This window comes from Emydura macquarii, unplaced genomic scaffold (assembly GCF_026122565.2).
Source record: "Emydura macquarii macquarii isolate MOO-44397 ecotype Brisbane River unplaced genomic scaffold, CSIRO-AGI_Emac_v2 contig_2205, whole genome shotgun sequence".
NCBI lineage: Eukaryota > Metazoa > Chordata > Testudines > Chelidae > Emydura > Emydura macquarii.
The window spans coordinates 25,660,847-25,684,511 of NW_027132342.1; the positions used below are offsets into that span (position 1 = coordinate 25,660,847).

Consider the following 23,665-nt stretch of genomic DNA (forward strand, 5'->3'; position numbering starts at 1 on the left):
AGCTTGGCAGTCTCAGATGACACTATTTTATGCATTAAAATAGGAATTGATGAGAGACCCCATCGTGGTATGTACTGCTAATACTGCTTCCGTTGGCCCACAAATATTTTGGGTCCAGTGTTCACCAGGCCTCTATATTTTACTCACAGAAAACTTTCAGGTACACCCAGGTATGTGCATAAGACCCAAACCTGTATCTGTGCATGGTAGTATTTAATTATGTGCCTTACCACTCTATTTGTCTATATGCATAAACCAAAAGACAAACTGGCCTAAAGTGTTTACCAGATTTAATATTATAACACTAATGCTTTTTAAAAACATTTTGTCTATTTCAACAGTTCCGGAAGGAATTTCAGAAAGTAGGAATGGCGTCAGTAGCCTTTTTTCCACCATCCCAGTCCCAGTCTCCTAGACTTCAGAGCGTTAGTTTTGGTAAAAAAAATATTTTGTTTAAAAATTTTTTTAAAAACACTGTATGTGAATTTTGTGTAATGCTTAACAACTGCAGAGAAGGGGCTTGTTATACCCTAATGGTGAAATTCATTGTACAGAGCTTATAAATTACATATACACAAGAGGGTAGAGTGAAGGGTGCCAAAGGAGCCCACACTCTGATTTCCTAATGCGTTTGGGTGGTTTGAATCACAAGCTTAATGTTCCACTAAAACAGCTTTTTGGACTGAATTTTACATGGTGGTGTTTTAAAAGATAGCAGAATATAATTTTTTTCTTTCATATTTTATAGACTATGATGATGATCAGAAGAAGACTCCCTTTACAATTGTGGACTGCAAACCATTTCTTTACAGAGACATTGAGTGTAGGGCCAAAGAAAAGGTATGTGTTTGGGTCAGTTTTAATTACCAGAGCCCATGCTAAGTCTGCATATGTTAATGTAATGTACTTTACCTATAGTTGTCTTGTTCACCTGTTTAGGGTGGAAAGCAACTCATTTCACCAAACAAAACAATTAAAGTGGAGAAAAGTCTGCATAAATAAACTCTCCCCCCAAATTAGGGATAATGTGAAGCAAAATCAGTTTAGTACAAGTTGTTAAAAACTTTTGTGGTGGTAAATACTGCATTTTAAATTTCTTTCTTAATGCTGGAGGTGTATATGTAGTATTCCTGCAGTAGTTTCTCAAAGGGGGGACATGTTTTCAAAAGAGCGCCCCAGATATAGTAATTTAATAGCATATTTCTAGAACGTTCAGCCCAGGAGGTGAAGTATGGGCTAGTAGGTAAGGCACAAAACTGGAGGTCAAGTGTTCTGAGTTGTATTCTAGACTTTGCCATATACTTTGAGTAGATCACCTACCTCTCTGCTTCATCTGTAAAATGGGGTTCATTATATTTGCTTGCGATCCAGTTTTGTTGTATGGCTTAATTTATTAATATTCGCAAAATGATCTGAAGTACCCTCATTAAAAAAAAACTATGGGAGTCCTGAGATTTGTTATTTGTTAGTGTGTTTTGTTGAATAGCACTTTTAAGCTAGTGTCCTGACTGCAAAGGTATTATAGGTCAGTGACCCCATCAGGGCTGACCACAGCCTTTGGGCTGGTCTCAGCACAGAAATTGCACTAATTTAACTAAACGGGTTTCTAAATTTCTGAAACCAATCCAGAAAATGAATGCAAATTTGTTATACACTCTTGGACTAACGTTATTTCAGACCAGTTGGATTTTGTGTAAAACTTACTTTCCCAGTGTAAAATATTTTTGTCATAACTTCACCAAAGTAAAAACGATGGAAGTCTAGGCCCCCTTCGCACTGTGCGTGGAAACGTTGCATGCCACAGACCCAGCAGAATAGAAAATGAAACATTCTCCCTCAGGCCAGCATTCCAAACCCACCCCTTATCCCCAAGTCTTGTCTTGTTCTATTTTTTTGTAGGTCCCCCAGCTCCCTACTGATTTAGACCTCAGTTCAGCAAGGAACTTAACCATGTGCCTAACTATAAACGTGTGAATAGTCTTGGGGCATGTCTACACTGTCCTGCAGTTTGGACTAAAGGGGGCACACCAAAGTACTGCACTTATAACTCCCTTGTGTGAACACTGCGGAGACAAACTTCCTGCATTAGCACGAACTCGGGGTCCATCCATTTGTACCTGCAGTGTCAATACGGGGGCGTTACAGTGCAGCACTTTGTTATGCACTGCTATTCACACCCCTTTAGTTTGAACTGTGGGACAATGTAGACGTGCCCTCAGTGAAGTCAGTGGGATGACTTATGTGCTGAAGTATCTTGTTGAATCAGGGCTTTTATGGTGTCCTGGCATCCAATGGTCTGTCCAGCATAGAATTATAGTTCAAGTCGTTCTAACTCCCAGCAACAGCTGATGTGTTAGTTGCTTTTCAGCTAGGCTTTCTACTCTTCTCTGGCTGTTGTTAAGAATATGAAAGCTTCAAAGGATTAAAAAATCCAAACCCAAAAGCCGACCCTAAATAGAAACACAGAAAACAAAGAAACACACAAATATAACTCTTGTGTTTTACTGTGTATTAACTATATAATTCTCTCTTGGAGTGATTGCTCATATCCATTATAGGTGTATGCGCGCCCTGTGCACATATTCCCGGAACTTTTTTCCCTTAGCTAGCTCCATAGGGTCAGCTCAGGCGCCCCCTGGAGTACCGCGCTCATGCCGCGGTACATAGGGCACTGCCCACCCTGCGGCCCCTCAGTTCCTTCTTTCCGCCTGTGACAGTTGCTGGAACGTCTGCCTCTTGCATACAACGCAAGTAGCATCCCTTAGTGCTATAGCTGTATTATTCGAGTTCTAGTTCATTGTTTTTCTAATAGTGATTAGTAAGTAGTTAAGTTGTAGAGATAGTGCCCTTAGGGGCTAGAACTGAGCCATCCCTGGCTCCACCGGCTTTAAAGCCTGCACCGCGTGTGCAAAATCCTTCCCTGTGAGTGATCCTCATGACCGTTGCCTCCGATGCCTCGGGGAGCAACACAGAAAAGAGAAATGTAGGATCTGTAGGTCCTTCAAGCCAAGGACCCAGAAGGAGAGGGACTCGAGACTGAAGGCGATCCTTATGGAGTCCGCGCTCTGCCCGGACGCTGAGCCATCGTGTTCTCCTGCAGCACCGAGTGTCTCGTTGGTGTGGAACGCTCCACCGGCACCGGCACCACTATCGGCACCGAAGAAAAAGAAGCAGCGGGAGGCCACACACATGGACCCCCCCATTCTGCCAGGAAAGCAGGGGGTACAACAAGAGATGCCCCAGCCACGTGCCGTGGAGAGTACTCCGGCACCGGCATCTCCTCGCAGAGAGCCTCCACCGACTCCTGGGGGTGGGGGAGCGCCTCTGCAAGGGCTGTCGACTCCGGAGGTTTTCGCTGTGGCACGCTCCCTCATGGGCCTGCCTACGCCTCCATCCCCCCCTCGGCTGAGGGTTCCGGGACCAGTGTCTCGGGGTAAACCCGTGTTGGGTTGCCCCCGTGGGTGGAAGAGACGGGAGTTGAGGTTTCCCCCCAGACGGTCAAGGAGGGTAGAGAGTGCGGGCTCCCCTCCTAGCTCCGACTCCGAGTCGTTGAGCTCCCTGGCACCACGGCACTGAGGGCAGTCAAGGGACAAACGCTCGAGGCGAAGGCATTACAGTTCCTCCTCGAGTGGGGACCTTAGCTTGGGCTCCGGTACCCCGGTGTGGAGCCCAGCTCAACATCAATCCCCAACGCTGCCTGCCTCGGCACCGAGCATCCCATCGTCTACCTCAACACAGTGCATTCGGGCACCGCGCGCCTCGGCACCGTGTGCCTCGGTACCGCGTGACACGTCGTGCTCCAGATCAGCATCGCGACGACACAGGTGTCACCGCTCCCGCTCTAGATTTGGGAAGTGTCGCCGCAAGTCTTCTCGATGGAGGGGTCGTTCCAGCTACAGCTCCTCCAGCAGCTTCTCTCCTCGTCAGCACCACAGACACCGACACCGGAGGTCTTCATCGTCCCGGAGCTGCTCCCCTTCCAGGGCCCATAAGCATAGGTCAAGCGGCTCGGGATCCAAGGGGGGACACCTGGAAATGACCCAGCAGGTCCCCACGCCTGCACCTGCATGGCCCCAAGGCCCCTGGCAATGGCCATATTGGGGGCCCTGGGGTACACAGATGGGTCAGGGGACCGCCTCAGTTCACTCCTTGGTGGCCCAACCAGTACCCCCACCAACCTGTCCACAGGAGGGCAACCCCTCAGAGGAGGGGTCTGACCCAGAGGAAGGATCCTCTACAGGGGCCCTTCCTCAATCCTCCTCCTCCTCTCCGGATGAGGTGGCGGCCAGAGACCATAAGGCCCCCCTCTTTGACTTTCGGGCCCACCAGGACCTCCTGAGGAGAGTGGTGGACAATCTGGGTCTGGAAATTAAAGAGCTGTCGGAGGAGGAGGACCCCCTCTTTGGGGTTTCTGAGACGGCAGGCCCATCACTCCTGGCCCTTCCCGTTCATGAGAGGGTGATGAAGATAGCCAAGACCCTCTGGCAAACCCCCTCCTCAGTGGCCCCCACTTCGAAAGGCGCTGAGCACAAATACTATGTACCTAAGGAGGGTTTTGAGTTCTTTTATACACACCCCGCCCCAGGTTCGCTCATAGTGAATGCAGTGAACCAGCGGGATCGCCAGGGAGGCCAAGGCAACACGCCGAAAGACATGGACAGCAAAAAGCTGGACCTTTTTGGGAGTAAAATGTATTCCACGGCGGCCCTACAGCTGAGGGTTGCAAACCATCAGGCCCTCCTGGGCAAGTACAATTTGAACCTCTGGTCCTCTCTGAAGAGGTTCTCTGCGGGGTTGCCCCCAGACCACGCTGTGGACTTCGCCACAGTGTCGCAGGAGGGCATGGTGGTGGCTAAGGCGGCACTTCAGTCAGCTGGTGATGCAGCAGATGCTGCTAGCAGGGCGATCGCTTTGGCCATTGCCATGCGCCGCTGCTCTTGGCTACAAGCTTCCGGCCTGTCCCAGGAGATCCAACAGTCGATACAGGATCTCCCCTTTGATTACACCGGCCTCTTCTCGGAGAGGATGGATGAAAAGATCCATGCCCTAAAGGACTCGTGAGCCACCCTGAGGTCCCTAGGGCTACACACCCCCCAGGCTTCGAGGCACCAGGCCCTCCCTCAGGTCCAGAGGCAACCGCAGCCTCCGCCAAGGCTGCCTCCCAGACCCGCTTAGCCTAGGAGGGGTCGGGAGAGGTACCAGGCGCCCGGTCACCGCGACCATCAAGGGCCCTCTACGGGGTCTCAGCAAGGCCCAGGCAAGGGCAATACTGCCAATAAAAGATTTTGACGGGGTGCATGAGAGTGGCACTCCTCCGTCCCCACTGGATCGCTCCAAGTTATTTGCCCATAGGCTTCGGCCTTACTACGCCGAATGGGAAGCCATTACCACGGACCAATGGGTCCTTGGCATAGTCCTCAGGGGCTATGCCTTACCACTTACGGCCTTCCCCTCCAACTCTTCCCCTACCCGGTCCCTCTTCAGGGACCCCTCTCATGACCAACTCCTCATACAGGAGTCAACTCCCTCCTCACGCTTGGTACGGTAGAGGAGGTTCCTCCACAGGAACGAGGGAGGGGTTTCTACTCACGATATTTCCTAATCCCCAAGGCCAAGGGGGGCCTGAGGCCTATTCTGGACCTCAGATGTCTGAACAAGTTTGTCAGGCGCACCAGGTTTCATATGGTTTCCCTAGCCTCCATTATTCCTGCCCTAGATCCAAGGGACTGGTATGCTGCCCTCGACCTGAAGGATGCATATTTTCATATCACTATCCTTCCAGGTCACAGAAAGTTCTTAAGGTTTATGGTAGCTGGATGCCACTACCTGTTTGCAGCCCTACCCTTTGGCCTTTCGTCCGCGCCAAGGGTGTTCACAAAATGCATGGCAGTGGTAGCGGCCCACCTGCGCCACAGAGGGGTCCAGATATTCCCTTACCTGGATGACTGGCTGATCCGGGGCAAGTCCAGGGCCCATGTGAGGAACAGCCTGGCTCATATCTGTGCCACATGCACCAGACTGGGGCTGTTCACAAACGAGCAGAAGTCCACTCTTACCCCGGTGCAGTGCATAGAGTTCATAGGGGCCACATTGGACGCCACCCAGGCCAGAGCTTTCCTCCCTCAGATTCGGTTCGAAACAATGATCGCCATAATCAGCGATCTGCACAGGTCCCCCACGACGACAGCCAGGCACTGCCTTCAGCTGTTGGGACACATGGCGGCATGTACTTATGTGGTGAGGCTGGCTCGCCTCAAGCTCAGGCTTCTCCAAGGGTGGCTGGCCTCAGTCTATGCACTGGCCAGACACCGGCTGAACAAGGTGGTCACGGTCCCTGTCCAGGTACTGTCCTCCCTGGACTGGTGGAGGGACCCCGGGGAGGTTCTGAGGGGTGTCCCCTTCACAGACTTGGCTCCCTCAGTGACCCTGATAACGGATGCCTCAGACGAGGGTTGGGGGGCCCACATCAGCAAGGACCTGAGCACCCAGGGGCTATGGTCACTAGATGAGAGGGCTCTCCATATAAATGTCAGAGAGCTCAGGGCGGTCCGCTTGGCCTGCAAGGTCTTCATCAGATTCCTGAAGGGCAGGATGGTCCAGGTCCTTACAGACAACACGGCGGCCATGTTTTATATAAACAGACAGGGGGGTGCGCGCTCCTTGGCTCTTTGCCAGGAGGCCATTCTTCTTTGGGACCTGGCGGTGAGGCACGATTTTCACATATCTGCCTCTCACCTCCTGGGGGTCCGGAACGACGAGGCAGACCGCCTCAGCAGGTCTTTCTTATCCCCCCACGACTGGTCACTACACCCGGAGGTGGTGGCTTCAATCTTCTGAAAGTGGGGGGTTCCCCAACTGGACCTATTTGCATCATCCTGGAACAGGAAGTGCCCGAGGTTCTGCTTGCTCCGGGGTCGCGAGCCGGGCTCCCTCTCCAACGCGTTCCTCATAGACTGGAAGGGGACCCTTCAATATGCGTTTTCCCCCATCCTGCTCCTGCCCAGGGTCCTTTTGAAAATAAAGAGGGACAGGGCGGACATGATATTGATTGCACCAGCCTGGCCACGGCAGCACTGGTACACTATGCTGCTCGACCTGTCCATCGACACGCCCATCCCGCTCCCAAGGCGTTACGACCTCCTCTCACAGGACCAGGGTCGCCTGCTACACCCAGACCTGGACTCCCTCCAACTGACGGCATGGAGACTCTGTGGCTGACGGAGGGAGAAAGGGCCGGCTCGACGCAGGTCCAACAGATTCTGCTGGGCAGCAGGAAACCTTCCACTCAGGTTGTGTACCAGGCCAAGTGGAAGCATTTTACCTGTTGGGTGGAGTCCCGGGCGATCTTGGAGTACCTGTTCCACCTGAAGCTCCAGGGTTTAGCACTGGCTTCCCTAAAGGTGCACCTGGCAGCTATCTCGGCTTTTCACCAGCCGATGGAAGGGCGTACCCTGTTCTCCCACTCCATGTCAGTCAGGTTCCTCAAGGGGGTGGAGAGGCTGTATCCCCAGGTCCGTGACCCGGTGCCTCCCTGGGATCTAAACCTGGTCCTTGCCATGTTGACAGGACCCCCCTTCGAGCCCATGGCCACATGCCCACTGCTTGTCCTCTCTTGGAAGGTAGCCTTCCTGGTGGCCATTACATCAGCAAGGAGGGTCTCCGAGATAAGAGCTTTGACCTCGGAGCCCCCCTACGCTGTCTTCTATAAAGATAAGGTCCGACTGAGGCCCCACCCGGCGTTCCTGCCTAAGGTGGTGTCTCAGTTTCATTATAAACCGCACCGTTCGGAGGAGGAGCAGAGATGGCACTCCCTGGATGTCAGATGAGCCCTGGCCTACTACATCAAGCGGACCAGGCCGTTCCGGAAGTCAACACAGTTGTTCGTGGCAGTGGTGGACCAGATGAAGGGCTCACCTGTCTCCACCCAGCGCATCTCCACCTGGATCACCGCCTGAATCAGGACCTGTTACAAGCGGGCAAAGGTGCCGCTTCCAGGAGCTGTGACAGCGCACTCAACCAGAGCCCAGGCCTCATCGGCGGCCTTCCTGGGAAGAGTGCCCCTGCAGGACATCTGCAGAGCAGCGACCTGGTCGTTGGTCCACACCTTCACGTCCCACTACGCCATCGTGCAGCAGGCAAGAGAGGATGCGGGCTTCGGCAGGGCCGTGCTGATGAGAGCAACTCACCGTTGACTCCTACCCACCTCCAAGGTATGGCTATTTAATCACCTATAATGGAATGGACATGAGCAGTCACTCGAAGAGAGAAAATAGGGTTACTTACCAGTAACTGTTGTTCTTCGAGATGTGTTGCTCATATCCATTCTACACCCACCCTCCGTTCCCACTGTCGGAGTCGGCAGAAAGAAGGGACTGAGGGGCCGCAGGGTCGGCAGTGCCCTATGTACCGCGGCATGAGCGCGGTACTCCAGGGGGCGCCTGAGCCGACCCTACAGAGCTAGCTAAGGGAAAAAAGTTCCGGGAATCTGTGCACGGGGCGCGCACACACCTATAATGGAATGGATATGAGCAACACATCTCGAAGAACAACAGTTACTGGTAAGTAACCCTGTTCTTTCTAGTCAAAGGTCAAATGATTTGTTAGGAGTACATACTACATAATGTACTGCAGCATAGGGCATAATCTTGCACCGATGAAATGACATACTAGTTCTTCATCTCTAATTTCTGTGTTTCTAATAATAAGTAAATTAAATAACTTAAAGAAACGTGTGAAAGCTTATTCTCTTGGTGACTTTTATGCAATGTACTTCAAAGATGAATTCACATAGCTTCTTAATTTGTATATCTAATACAACTATAATGTGGATGAATAGTCACAGGCTCTCTGTTCTTCTGGAGTGCTTCAGCAAATGGAAAAAGGGCTCATTTCACCTGTTTGTATTTGTGGCCATTGCTGTATACAAGCTAAAGGCCAGATTCTATCACCCTTACTCACACTGAGTATCTTACTCTACCTGCATTGTAGTTCCATTAAAATCAATGGACTACTTGCAGACTAAGGCCCCAGGCCTGCGGACTTGCACGTGTGCTGGACTTTACCACTGTGAGTGGCCCCATTGAAATCAGTGGAGCTACCATGGTAGTAAAGTTAAATACACGCATAAGTCTTTACAGGATTTGGTAATAAATGGAAATGGAGTGGTGGGATAGGGCCCTGAGTTATTATTTATACAATGCCATAGATGTGTGGTATTTTACAGAAAGATAGATCCCTTCCCGAAGAGCTTATAGTGTCATTGATAAATGCACTTACCTGAAAATGCAGGATAAAATAGCAGAACAGAATTTGAAGGCCCATGAGAAGAGCACATTTTCATCACGAGCAAAGTCTCGAGACTCGGTGAAAAAGATGAACTCAGTCATTGAAAGAGAGACCCGGGCTACAATAGATAAAGGGTATATTACTTCTGGTCCCAACTGGGCTCTTACTTTTGCAAAATGTGAGTATACTCTTTTAGCTTTGCATTTTGTTATACAAATGTCAGGGTTGTTCACCTTGGCATAGAGTTTCATCTGTCATTTAGGACTAAGTCCTGTCACTGGATCCCTGCACCTGCATAGAATCCCACTGATTTCAGTGGGGCTCCATATAGGCAAAGGGATTGGTTGCAGGATCTGACTGTTGGGTGTGCAGGTAAGTTTTCAGGATTCTGGACAAGAATTTAGACATACATCTACATTTCAAAGAGAGTGCAAATGTTTGTGATAAACTACCACTTTACTTCGCTCCCCATCTCATCACCAGCACCACACAGTCTGTTCCTAAGAATCAGTCTGCTGCAAAAAGCTGTTCCTTTATGTGATGTACTGTTTTCAAAATTAGAGCATTGGGATGTCTACTCAATTAATTCTTTGAAACTAATCCCAGTAAGACTTATTATAATGTCATTTTTTGCTTATCAAACTAAATAAGATATAAAAATATATTGAAAATCTTTGAATGCCAATGTAATTTATGGGATCCTCTACCATGGAGTTTGGAGGAATATAGTAACATCATCAGATTAATTTTAACTACATTTAAATTTTCTTAAAAGGTTGCCAAAGTGACAAACAGTCTTTAACAGATTACATCAGTGAACAGAAGGAATTGTTTCTGCTGCAGGTACCTTAAAATGTTGTCGTTCTTACGGCTAGTGTTTTCTGAACAATACAGTTGTAAAAACAAACTAAGTGAAATAAAAATAGTGCAGGTAACTAGATTAGAACATTTCTGTTTATCTCTAAATCTGAATTTTTGTAATGGTAAGAGACACATTGACCTGAGATTCCGCACTAGTCTGTAATCTGCAGGTCTGACCCTGAAAACACAGTAAGATTACTCAGTGTCATCTAAGTCACTGGAACTACTCGTGTGAGTAAAGCTTATTCACATGTTTCAGTATTTAAACAACTTGGCCCTAAGTCTGGTAAAAAGTTGAGTAAGGTTCACCTTTATCGTAATAAAGGTGTTTGGATGGATTGCTATTTTCCCCACAATTACCAAGTCAGGACTTGCTTGGAAGTTTTGCCAAACTGATGTCACTGGAGACAGAAATTCTCAAGTCTATCTGAAGAGCAGATACATCACAGACAATGACAGTGCAAGTTTTTCCATACCGTTATCTTTTAACTTACATTCAAGGCAGGCTGCATGCCTCCAGTAGCACTGCGAGCTCTCCCTCTGGGCTGGGGACCAGCACAGAGTCAATTTGCCGGCTCTGTTCTGCCTGAGGAATTCCATTACACTAAAGATAGGCCTAGGGGAAGCTCTGCCACTACCAAAACAACATAAAGGGGCCTTAGGACAATGTAGTGTGGGGTAAAAAATATAACTGTGGGATTCTTGATTTTGCATTCTTGACACTGTTGATAAATATGTAAGCTTAGATTTGAAATAATATATTTTTGGACATTAATTCATGCTGTACATCCTTGTCTCAATTAGGGCAGCTATTTCTATCTCTCTAAATACGTCTTGCTGAGTTTAATTTGCTCCCTGAAGTGATGAAATACAAATGCAAAATACATTTGTACAGCATTTTGTACATAACATTTCCCCACTCCTTTGTTTTCCTAGTACACAGTAAAAATAAAAAAACAAACCATAAGGAAGATGGAAAAATTAGCAGCTGAAAAAGAGAAGGAGGCCAGCTCTGCCGAAGCAAAACTAGAAGAAGATACAGTTGCGTTTGAGGAATTTCTCAGAGAAAACGACCGAAGTTCTGCAGATGCACTTAAAATGTTAGAATCTCCATTACAGTTAATGTTTGTTTTAATTTTTAACCTACTGAAACTTGTACACATACATCTCTGTAATATTTCCATGTTACTTTTGTAGTGCAGCCCAAGAAACAAAATCCAAAATGGAAATGGCAGCAGATGTAAAGTCTGCTGTTAATGAACTCTTCACTATTAAAAGGTGAGATTTTTATGTTACAGACATACTTCTGTTTCTATGGTAACAGTGGTGCGGATCATCCTCTTCTGAAGAACTCTGTGGGGGAACTAATTTTTGAGGTTCACCCACCACCACATCCTGCGGTTGTGTAGGTGCTGTTTAGGCCTGTCCTCACACCTGTTGATTCCTATGAAACTAGTGCATCAGACAGGTTCACAGACCCAGCTGCTTGAATGCAGTACAGAGTATGATACTGCATCTTCATTTTGACAGACCAATAACCAAAGATAGTAGTGGGGACTAGAGGGGAGACAGATAACTGCACCTTCAGGCCACTAGGCTTGCACAGAGACAGTAGGCAGTCCCAGGATTTGACCTGATCAGGTCAGTGAGGGATGATGGTGTTCCCTGCCACTCAATGTCAGGTGTTTTTTTTGCTAGGTTGGATTTCTCTAGTGTGTATGTGTATATTTTTTTAGTATTTTCTTTCATTTAGTAAAGTGTGTGTGCGTGTGCATACGCGTATACATATATGTATACATAAGGATAATATTACGGGTTCTCTTAGCTTGGGACATGCACAAGTTTGAGGGTGAAGACAAAGTGTTGCTAGCAAAACTGGTAAAAAGGTGAGTCTGCCCTGGATCTGGTTTGTGAATGTTTTCCACTTACTGTGTAAATTTTAAGTTTTCCTGTGAAAAGTGTCTGAAGCAAAAACTGAGAATGGTTTCATAATTCTGCTTAACAATGGCTGGCGTCCAGGTAACTCAGCTGAGATCTGTACACAGAGTAATGTATGGGAATTTAGTTACTGTTAAATAACCCATTACTCGCATATCATTCACTTTTGTGGAGTTACACCAGGGATGAATTTGTCTCTCAGTGCTTCATTTTAAATCAGTCAAAATGTTAGTCATTTTGTATAGTTGACTGAAAAAAAGGTTTAGGTTGGAAGATAAAACCACTTGTCAAAATATTTTAGTATAATTTAGTTTTATATAGTTCTTCACTTCACATTGTAAAGTTTTTTGAGAGAACTTAATGAAGTATTGAGCCTATACCGGTGGTGTGGTGGCTGGGTAGACAAATGTTGGTCCTGATCCTGCAGTGAATTTCCCATGGTGCCCTTGCAGAGCCCTATTGCAGGATAAAAGCCACAATTGCTACTGTGCACTTTAGCAAAAATCTCATGCCCAAGTTTGGGCGTCAGACTATCTAAATTAGAGATGGAAAGTTGGCCCGGACACGGGAGTTATTCCCGACTTACCTCTTTTAACTCTAGACCTTTCAGCTGAACAACTGTCCTCATTCATCACTAATAAGTTAATGCCCCCCCACCTGTGGAATTCGGATGTGGGCCAGTGTTGCTGCTGGAGGCTACAGGGCTAAGCCCTGTATTGTTAGTGCTGCAGTTTGTGGAGCTCTGGTGTTAGCTGCACCAGCAGAGAGGACACCTTGCAGATTCGGCAGACCTCAACGTTATTCATAAAGAAAGACCACAGACTTGGTTCGGTGGTGAAGATATTTGGCCAGTAAAAGCGCTTGTTGACAAAGCATGGTACTAGTGCCCCATAGAGGCTGTAGGTACACTAACACATATATGCCTGCGACAAGGTACCAGCTCAGTCAGAACATGGTGTTGTCCCCCAGACCAATACAAAGTTGCCCTTCCTATGACTTCTCCTTTTATACATTGATACAAACAAGTTACCTATTTACACTCCAGATGTTGCTCGTTACCACCCTTATACCTTGCACCTGCTGGTTTGAAAAGACCATCCTCATCCATTATCCTGCCATCCCCTCCTTATTGTTAAGAGGGTGGGTTGTTGTACCATCCTCCTAGGAACATTTTACATAGTTACTTAAGAGGTCTGTGTGTTCTTGTACCGTTCTCTCAGGTCAAGGAATGTTCTTACTTGGCTAGCTGATATTCTGAGAAGGCTGACTTTGGCTTACAGCCTACTTTGGTTCAGACGGTTAGCCAGGTGTAGGTCTCCAGCCCCCTGCACTTCAGCTCAGGCCACCAGATTTTCTGCCGCCAGCAGTGGAACAAGTTGGCAGTTCATTTTCTCCACATCACTTTGTTTTATAACTTTCATTTTATTCATTTTCATGCAGTAATAACACGATCTTTCTTCCTCCTCCTCCTCTGCATTGGGTATTTGGCTGCATGGTGGTTTCTACCACTTGGATCTGCCATTGCAGCACCTCCTCTCTGAGACTTCTGTGCCCCCCACTCAGGCATGGCAGAGTAGTTCTGCAAACACCAGACTACATCTAAGTGGAGTTCCTCAGGTGAGGCAGCTTTGACAGGCTCTACTGATGGTGAATTATGCCCTGCCTCTTCCCAGCCAGCTGTCCAGGGCACAGGGTTCAGAGTCAGACCAGCATGTCAGGTCTGCACCCTGCCTTAAGGATCCACAACTCTAATGCAGAAAAGCACAGTCAGGAGCTTCTGAGCATTCAAGGAGAGAGAGTCTAAGGAAGAGGAGGAAGCTGTCCAGCTAGCTCAGGTGGTAAGTCCTGAGGGAGAAAATCCATGAAAGGATCCAAAAGCTATCCCTGCCCTTAGATACAGAAGTGTGTCCTCAGCTCGCTGGAGGAAAAAGCAGGATTGCTACACAGGGATCCTCATGGTGATCGGAGTAAGTATTGCAAACCTTACCAACTCCAGATCACAGAAAGGCAAAAGCCCCTTTGCAAGGCACCACTTACTAAAGTCAATGAACAAGAATGAAGTTAAAATCAGGGTTTAGACACCTTTTTCTTTGCCTTCCCTTTCCTCTGCCCATGGGGAATGTCAGCTGGGGCTTTTCTACTCCTACACAGAGGCTTTCACAGTGCTCTGTATCAAACTCAGGTTAGACAAGCCAATGGCTGGCCTTTCTAGTCACCATTCCCTCAGAAAAGCAGGGTTTTTAATTTGTTCCTCAGAAAAGCAGGGTTTTTAATTTGTTCCTCAGAAAAGCAGGGTTTTTAATTGGTTCCTCTGTACGAAAAAGGCACTGTTGTTGTGGAGGACAAGGTTAATCTTCTGGCTTTCTGTTCAAGGTAAGTTCCTCATTCCACAATTCCTTGATCATAGTTGTTCCATCATTTTGATCTCACCCTTAGCACTCTTTTGGAAAGTTGTGCCATAAACGAGCATTTCTAGTGCTCTAAAGATATTTGTGAAGCATATGGAGTACACATGCCACTTGTATCCTGTTCATCTCATTCTATCCAAAATGGCAAGGCCTTCAGATCTCAAAGTTGCTATAGGCAACGTGTTAAAATCCTGCACCACTTGGAATGCTAGGCATCTGGGAAAGTATTCACAGAAGTCCCTAGGGACATTGGGGAAAAAGTATCGGAAAAGTATCTGAGATAGCTCTCCTTATAAGTTTCCATTCCTCTGCAGAGGCATCCTTCAGGAGGAATACTGGGTTGGTTCCTACATAATTCCTTGCTTTATATGAGAGGAACTTCCTTTCCTGCCTATTATTCTACTATAATAATAATTAAAACACTACTTGTCCCCCCCTACATTTCTTGCTACTTCCCGTTACTGAAGAATAAGGAGAGAAACTTTGCAAGAAAATGAAAAATTTCTTATTCTGATCATTTTCTTTCTGCTAGCAGCTTCTCTCCCCATTCAACCCACCTGGTAGTCTGGTAAATGACTAGAATACAAACTGAACTTTTTTCTAAAGGGAGACTAAGACATGTAATTTTATTGGGGAGAATTAATATATCAGGTAGTTGTCTAAATATTAATAATTAGTTGCTGGAGTGTTTCTTCTGCTTTGGAAGAACTCTTCCGATGGGTTGGTGGCCCAAGCTGAAATGATCAGGTAAGAAATTTTTCATTCACTTTCATTAGAGATCACAGAAAGAACTTTTCTTTAGTGTCTCATCAGAAAGCCACTAACAGTTCAACACACTTTTTTTAGTTCTGCACCATAGCGTCTATAATGAGTCTGAGCCCAAATGCTGACGTGAAACTTTGAAATAACCTCCTGACCCAGATGTGAGAGGGTTTCTCACTAACCACATTTTGAAAAATGCCAGTGTAATATGTGATTAAGATAATGTAATTTTAAATTGATATGATTTCAACTATATATTTTATTTGTATATCTGCTTGTATATTAACTGTGCGCACTGACATATTTTTGTAGTGAAATTGCAAATGCCGAATTCCTTCTCATGGAGAGTTTATATTATGAAGATTTTTTGATGAACCTTTCTCCTAAAGAATGGCAAGAACAACAGAGAACAAAAAAGTTGAAAGCAAGACTAGACAAACAGAGAGAAAAAGCGAGCATGCAGAGAGACATGATTACGTGTTCTTTCACTCCACAAAAAGAAAGTGCACCCAAAGAAAAGATTATAAGTTCTTCAGTTCCACGCCAAGCACGATGTATGTTTTATTTTTTTAAAGCAAAGTGTGTGTCTGAAAATATAAAACACAATCTATATAAATACAGTGAAGGCTGAAAATTTAAACCCACACAAGGCTACATCAGTTTGAGTGTCTACACAGGGGTTTGCACCAATTAAGCTAAGTTGAATTAAAAACTGATTTTAGCTTAACTAGTGCAAGTTTCTTGTGTAGACAAGACCTTACGGTTAAAGACCATTTCCCATATTTTTGTTTCTTTTTCCCTGTAGCAGCTGGAAGAGCTTTCTTGGTTTAGCTGTATCTCAGATAAAACGTTCCTTTACATTGTTCTTTATTTAGATCCTATTCTTATATTCTTCTCTTGCTTTTACAATAAATCAGAGCAATAACTATTTTGCTGCCAGTCAAGACACATTTCTGTTAGGATGGCTCTTCTGTTGTTATAGTTCTGTTTATATCTTTAGACAGAATCTGTGCATCAAATACAGACAGGCGCTTCAGTTCCATTGAGAAAAGTGCTGGATACAATAGGAAAATATCAACTGCAAATGAAAGTGGTCACCAGAGAACAGTTGTGCATGATGATAAAGGTATGAGGTCTATGCAGTGGGGGGAGGGAGGGAGAAGGTATTCCTCTTTCACTGATGGTAAAATTCACACAATCATGGAGGGTTCATAGAAGGTCCTCCCCTCGATAGGGTTGTGTCTGTGAGGAGCAGGGGCAGAGGGTACAAGGATGAAGCAGTCAGAGATGTGAGTGCAGAGGGGGGTCTCTATCTCATGGCAAGTCTACAGTACAAAATTAAGTTAGGTCGACATACAGTCACCCCAGTAATTCCTGTGGTGGTTCCTGTCCACACTATGCCCCCTCTGTCAGTGGCGCACACAGGCCTATTGATAGCAATTCCAGGCTCCAGGGTAGAACAGTCAATGGCCTCCCTAGAAAGCGATAGCTGAGGACTGAGTGGGCTTCTGACAGAAGTTTTTACTCCTTTATTATGTGCCATGCAGGTTCCCGGATGGCTGAGGAGTGGGAAGCTACTCAGTTTCCCAGGTCCCTTGGACTTCCCAGGGATATAACTGATGAGCCCGGGAAGTTGAGTAGCAGATACCACCTCCTCAGCTGCCCGCGAACCTGCATGGCCCATAATAAATAAGCTCATGAGCAGTGGGGGCCTTGGGGTCTGTGTGGGGGTGGAGGAGAGGAGATACGTATCTATCCTCCCATCCGCCTGGGCCCTTTTAAATCGCCAAGGCCCTGGGCAATTGCCTTCTTTCCCCCCCAACCCCGCTCGCCCACCCCCGTTGGTGGGCCTGGGTGCACATCCTAACCAGGAGCACTTCCACTGACTTAACTGCGTGGGGCATTGTGGGTCACTGACAGCTGGATGCCACCGCCTCCCCAAGGCTGACAGCTGGAGCTGTCAGTCCCACACGGGCCTCACAGCTTGAACCCCTCCCCCCGCCCGCCCCAGGGCGGACAGCCTCCAGCAGTGGGGCTCCCGCTGTGAGCCCCACACGGGGCTGACAACCAACAGTCAATGTAAGTAACACAGAGTCTACAGTGACAGTGCGTTGCCCTAACTACGTTGGCCTAAGCTCTACATCTCTCACGGAGGTGGAGTTATTGGGTCAATGTAGTTAGTGGGCGACTTACAACAGCAGGAGCAACGTTGTAGTGTGGACACTTACAGAGTTATGCTGACGTCAGCTGCCTTACGCCAACCTAACTCTGTAGTGTCGACCAGAACACAGTTTCAAATAGCCTGACACAGAAGAGCCCATTAGGGGTAGGGCAGCTGAAGGACCACTAGATCGGTGTGTACGCTGATCCAGTCTCACGACACCCTTTCATAGGAGTTAAAAGGGGCTGTTGTCACTGTTGATGCCCACAGGCTAGAAGAGTGGCCATAGAAATGCTGCACTATAACCCTGTTGCCTGTCTGCAGGTTTGGGTATGGATTCCATCCTTTCCCTCCCTGCTGCTGCCATGGAATTCCCTACCCAAAGTCTGATTACTCAGGAAGGGCCAGGCAGGATGAATTTCACCATGAAAGAGTTGCAAAGAAAATATTGATCGAAGCTGCAGTTTAATTGAAGTTCATTCATTCAGTCATCTACCAGAATGAAGGAAATACGCACTCATTGCTGGTCTACTCTGACTTGCTTTACTGATTTATGTCTCTCTATTCCATGCGGAACACAGGACCTCCACTCCTGCCTTTCCTTGAGGGACTCTTGCTGCAGTCATAGCTTCTTCCCATGTCAATCTGATAGCTTTCAGATCTGCTGCTTTGGTGCATTTCCCTGTTATCCTTAGTCTATTTCATCACCTCTTGTCTTTTCCAAAATCTTTCTTGTTTATGTTGTTCAGGTCTTTCCTCCATGTATGTCCTAGTGATCTCCGGTGTTTTTTTTTTTTCCTGTAATTTCCTGTCCTATCAGTGTCTGTTTTGTCCTCCTTCCGAGCTCTTGGTCTGTGGAGTTGTCTAATGCAGCTGTTTATGAAAACATGGGAGTTTAGATGGTAAGGTCTTCACAAGTCTGCAAGTTTCAATCCCATATAGTAAGACTGACTATATAGTGGTGGTGTTCATTTGAAATTTTGTTTGGAGGTCAAGATATCTGACCTCCAGATCAGTTTTATCATTATGAAGGCACGTTTGGCTTTCACTGTTCTGTCTGTAATGTCTTTGTCTGTTCCACCTGTTGCACTTATTATGCTACCAAGATATGTGAAATATCCGACCTCTTCTGTGTCAGTCCCAGAAAGTGTTGTTTCTTCTTGTGTGTTGATTGTGTGTTGATGGAACAAGGCTACCACCTACTATTTCACCTTTACTTATGCAAATGCAATGCAGACAAGACTTGAATTTTATGATGAAATGAAGCTTGAATGAGATATCTTTTCTAGTGCATTTTTCAGGGTTCTGATATTTTATAAAAATTGTAATAGAAAGTTAATACAAAGAAAACTTGTGACTGAGTAGTTAGTTAAAAGTACTGTAATTGAGGAGTTCACAGATAATATTCTCTAGTGGTTAAAGCAACCAGCTGGGGAATAGAACCATCTTTTTGTAAGATACGCTTTAGTCACACCCAAGTTATTGAGCTCAATACAGGGATAACTGGGTGAAATTCAATGGCTTGTGACATATAGGAGGTCATGCTAGATAATTTAATGGTCCATTCTGACCTTAAAAGCTATGAACTCTAAGCTATATAGCTCTGCTACTGACTCACTATATGGTCATGGGCAAATCACTTAAATACTCTGTTCCTTCTCTAAACAACTGTAAAAGTATAATGAGATGAATGTCAACATTTATTGATTAGAAAGTTACATATGGATGGAGCTGAAGTTTAGCTGCTTCACTGCTAGGCACTGAAAAAAGAATCTAAACCACAGTGTAAAGGAAAAATTTCTTGGTGCCTCAAGTCCAAAGCAAGGAAAACACGTCATAAATGACATATAAAGTGGGTAAGAAGTTATTATTCAAAAGCCTTAAAATAACATTGGTTTCATTTACAAGCTATGAAAACAGGATTTCTTTGTATTTATCTGATATATATTTAGAAAGAAACTATATGATAGTTATAGACAAACTGGCAAAATACACCTCCCTAATGTATGGAGACCATTGCGGATAACATTCCAAGGATCAAAATAAGAATATACCCCTTAGTGTGTAAGTTCATATTCATATAGATAGATAATATTATAATTTGTTTGCAAATTTACTTTCAAATTTATCCTTTTATCTCGTCACATTTTGAAGAAAATGAACGCAGGTTTTCTAGAAAGCTAACAGAAACAGACTTGGGTAAAGAATGCAAATCCGTCTTGGCTGATAAAAAAAAGACATCATCAAGGTATAGTACCAGACAAAATTTGCTTTCTCCATTCTCAGTTTGCTTTCTCCATCTGCCAGTGTATGATAGGAAGAAAATATATCAAACACGAGAGAAAATGAAAATAAGAAATGTAATTGTAACAGATATCTACATACCACAGTGAGGGAGTTTATCAATAATTCTCCCACCCTCCTTAGAACAGTTTGGTGGTGGTACCAACGGCCAAAGCCAACTAGAAGGATGCACATTTATGTGCGCCTCAGTCCCCAGATCACCCTCTGCTCTGAGCATTGACATCTGGTAGATAGAAAGATTCAGCAATCATTGATGCGAACAACTATAAATCAACAACTTCGTATTAAGTTGACTTGTGGATGAAGGCCCAAGAGTTTATTGTTCACACTAGGAGAAGTATGATGGCTGAATGAAAATTTTGTCAGTGAACATCTGGAGCCAGAGCAATATCAAGTGAAGGTGCCTGTGATAGGACAGCTAAAATAACTGTCTTGTGGCTGAAGGCTCAGAATTAGATTTAGCTTTGGGTCTCCAGCAGGAGGTGCACCCGTGGTTACAGAGAAGTGGAGCAGAAAGGTGAGAGGACTAGGAGAAACAAAGAGGAACGGAGTAGGACGGAATTGAGAACTGTAATTTTGCATCTTATAGTTAACTGTCCTTTTCATCCTCTTTTAGTTAACATTGTTTTTCTTTGCAGATAGATGTCTCTGTTTTGCCCATCTATTGTGCCTTGTTTCTGCCCTTTATTATGTGCTGGAACCTGATGGACTGTCCCGATTTTAAAAAATATATATCTGAGGCTGTGTGTGAACTGTTGAGCTCAAAATGATTGCTTGATTTGCCTATCCTACACAGTCATTAATACATTTATATAACATATAACTTTGTGAAGCACTTATACAGCAGCTATTATTGAAAAAGGCAGAAACTATTCTTGTAGGTACTATAGAGTCCTGAAGAATCTGTAAGTACAAGACAGCGGATTGAAACAGTTTCCTTGCAGAAATGTGTGTGAGAGTTGCTTTATAAAATGAAATTTAATCCTTTTGGTTAAAATCTTCAGTTACTCCCTTCTCTCCACTGCATGCTTTCTTGTGTTGAGAAAACAAGACTATTGTGCATATGTGGAAAAAACTAAGGCCTAAGTCTTCGAAGAGTTGAAAACATCTTTTGCAGTGATGGGAGTTCCCTTTCTGCCCACTGAAATCAGGAAACTCTTGTAGGATTGGGATTTTAGGCTTAGAAACCAGGAACTGAATCCTTTTCTCCTTCGCTTTTATATCAGGTGGGAAAGTGAAAGTGATTGTGTAATACATGAAGATTCCTTGAAAGACTTGGACATTGATATGGTAATGAAACTATACTTCTCGATTGAACATTTGTCCTCTGGAAAATGAGATCTTTTTTTTACTTTTAAAGACTTACTTTTTCTTCTACAAAAACTGCAGAAATTCTGGGCCAAATTGTGTACTTGGTTGCATGTGTTCAACCAATTTGCCAGTTTCTCAGCTCTTCTCCAGCTGCTTTGCATTGCTACAATGGCTCAAATCAACCATCAACCTTTCCTAATCAGCTCCTTAAGATTCCGTCCTGTAGATGGCATTAACATTTTTCTGTGGTTTTAAATTTTAGAAAGAATGATTTCAGCAAAACTGACGTTAATGTGTGTAGCTCATCTTCCAACAGATGCTGTGTGTCTTTCTTTCCTCTTAGGAGCCAGAAATATATTTCACAGATCCAAAACAGTTACTTCAGATCTTCACAGACCTGGAGGAACAAAATCTTGCATTGATCCAAAATAACCAAGACTTAGGTGAAACTCTGGATGAAATTGAACAGATGGCAGAAATTATAAAGGCAAAACTGTAAGTTATTGAACTAGAGAGAACAATATGTAGTTCAAGAGCTAGTTGGCACCTCTTCACCGCTGAATATTTTGGTTACTTGAGCTGTTCGCTGAACAGCAAAGTAGAAACACTTTTGACATAGTCATGCTTTAAGTATGGCTCATAAAGTATTTTGAAGAAATGCAATTTCTGAATAAGATAGATACATAACAGAAAATAGCAATTTCAGCTTGGTATTTTTGGGTCGTGAATAGGTAGACTGGTGAGACAAATATGCTGTGTATGTCCCATTTGTAATTACTAAAAGACATATAGTCCCTGGCCCTAGTGTAGTGGAGGAGAAGGTGTTGGAATTATTATTTATGCAGGTATTACCATGACACTCATTTAACCATAAATTCCTTTACATACAGAGGCTGAATGTTATTTATACCATTGCTCTAAACATGTCTAAAAAGCCTCACTAATAAGCATCTACTACAGATTGCTATAAGCAATACTACATCCAAGCACTAAGGAATCATTTATAAGTGTTTGATCAAGATACCTTACAAATGGACTAACCCTGGGGGTGCTTTGACACATATTGGTCTGCCGACATGATCAGGCAGGTATTAGCAATGAACCATTTAAGAAGTTAAAGGCTTCAGGCTAAGGCCAGATGAAGCAGTTTCTTATGTAGCCAATTATTTACTGCAGCTGGTACCCAATTAACCATGTTTTATTTCTATTATTTCAGCCCAAATCTTAAATAAGATAACACTGGTATTTTGAAGTTTCACTATATGTTTAACAGAACAACTCTTCTTTTTGGTCACAGAATCATAGAAGATTAGGGTTGGAAGGGACCTCAGGAGGTCATCTAGTCCAACCCCCTGCTCAAAGCAGGACCAATCCCAACTAAATCATCCCAGCTAGGCTTTGTCAAGCCACACCTTAAAAATCTCTAAGGATGGAGATTCTATCACCTCCCTAGGTAATCCATTCCAGTGCTTCACCACCCTCCTAGTGAAAAAGTTTTTCCTAATATCTAGCCTAGACCACCCCCACTGCAACTTAAAACCGTTGCTCCTAGTTCTGTCATCTACTACCACTGAGAACAGCCTAGCTCCATCCTCCCTGGAACTCCCTTTCAGGTAGTTAAAGGCTGCTATCAAATCCCCCCTCATTCTTCTCTTCTGCAGACTAAACAAGCCTAATTCCATCTGCCTCTCCTCATAAATCATGTGCTCTAGCCCCCTAATCATTTTTGTTACCCTCCACTGGACTCTTTCCAATTTGTTCACATCCTTTATGTAGTGGGGGGCACAAAACTCCAAATGTGGCCTCACCTGTGCCAAATAGAGGGGAATAATCACTTTCCTCAATCTGCTGGCAACGCTTTGGGCCTATTGCACATGATAATGTCCCAACTCAGTTAAAAACCATAGTTCACCCAAATCTAATGAGGGCCTGTATTCCTATAGAAGGGCATGAGGAGGCTCTTTTCCTCCTCCTTCCCCATATTCCCCTCATGCAAGTGCCTCTGGGGAGATACACATCAACCTAAAAGGGGAGCAGGAAGAGTCAGGGCCATGCCCCCATTCCTTTAGCAATCAGAATCACCCTTGGACAGTGTGGTAGTTATGGCACTGTTGCTGGATTTCAACATGGGTAATTAAATTTACTTTACTTACATTCCCATTTTCAGCTGGATAAGAGATTCTTCTTCACTTTCTGCCCCACAGAGTTGTGTAATATTTCTGGGTGCTGTTAAATAGCTGTTGTGTTTTGGGAGGAAAAGTACTCTATGAGCTAAAGATGATATTACTAATCACAGATACCTTATGGCTGTCTGTCCAACGGTGCACTGGAGCTGTGTTCATATCCTTTCACAAATGCACAGCTTATTTGTGTCTTATTTTTTAATTAATTTAAAAATTTTTAAAATCCAGGATTTTTGTTCATTTTCTCCATTTAATTGTCTAACTTCTGTAGTGCATGGTGCTTATTGTTATAGTATCGATTGATAATGCCTGATGACAGTCACTGTAGTGAAGTTGAAATAATGCCAAGATTTGTTCTAGCTGCACAGAATGTTTTAAATTGTCAACTCATTTTAAAAAAAAATTCCTGTTATTTTCTTTCCCCATCCAAGGGGTAAACTGATTTGTTGTCT

At 44.9% G+C, this 23,665-nt stretch overlaps 1 protein-coding gene across 1 annotated transcript in view; it reads left to right on the forward strand.

Annotated features, from left to right (window-relative positions):
* The first annotated feature begins 346 nt into the window (after window positions 1–346).
* The window catches only part of CCDC38 (coiled-coil domain containing 38), a 44,979-nt gene continuing 21,660 nt past the window's right edge, over window positions 347–23,665 (forward strand). The window contains exons 1-11 of the mRNA XM_067559782.1: window positions 347–435; window positions 749–840; window positions 9,289–9,463; window positions 10,061–10,128; window positions 11,083–11,246; window positions 11,344–11,424; window positions 15,567–15,808; window positions 16,255–16,380; window positions 19,570–19,663; window positions 20,946–21,009; window positions 21,374–21,525. Coding sequence (XP_067415883.1) covers window positions 369–435; window positions 749–840; window positions 9,289–9,463; window positions 10,061–10,128; window positions 11,083–11,246; window positions 11,344–11,424; window positions 15,567–15,808; window positions 16,255–16,380; window positions 19,570–19,663; window positions 20,946–21,009; window positions 21,374–21,525 — 1,325 coding nt within the window. The 5' untranslated portion in view covers window positions 347–368. The remainder of the gene's footprint in view (window positions 436–748; window positions 841–9,288; window positions 9,464–10,060; window positions 10,129–11,082; window positions 11,247–11,343; window positions 11,425–15,566; window positions 15,809–16,254; window positions 16,381–19,569; window positions 19,664–20,945; window positions 21,010–21,373; window positions 21,526–23,665) is intronic.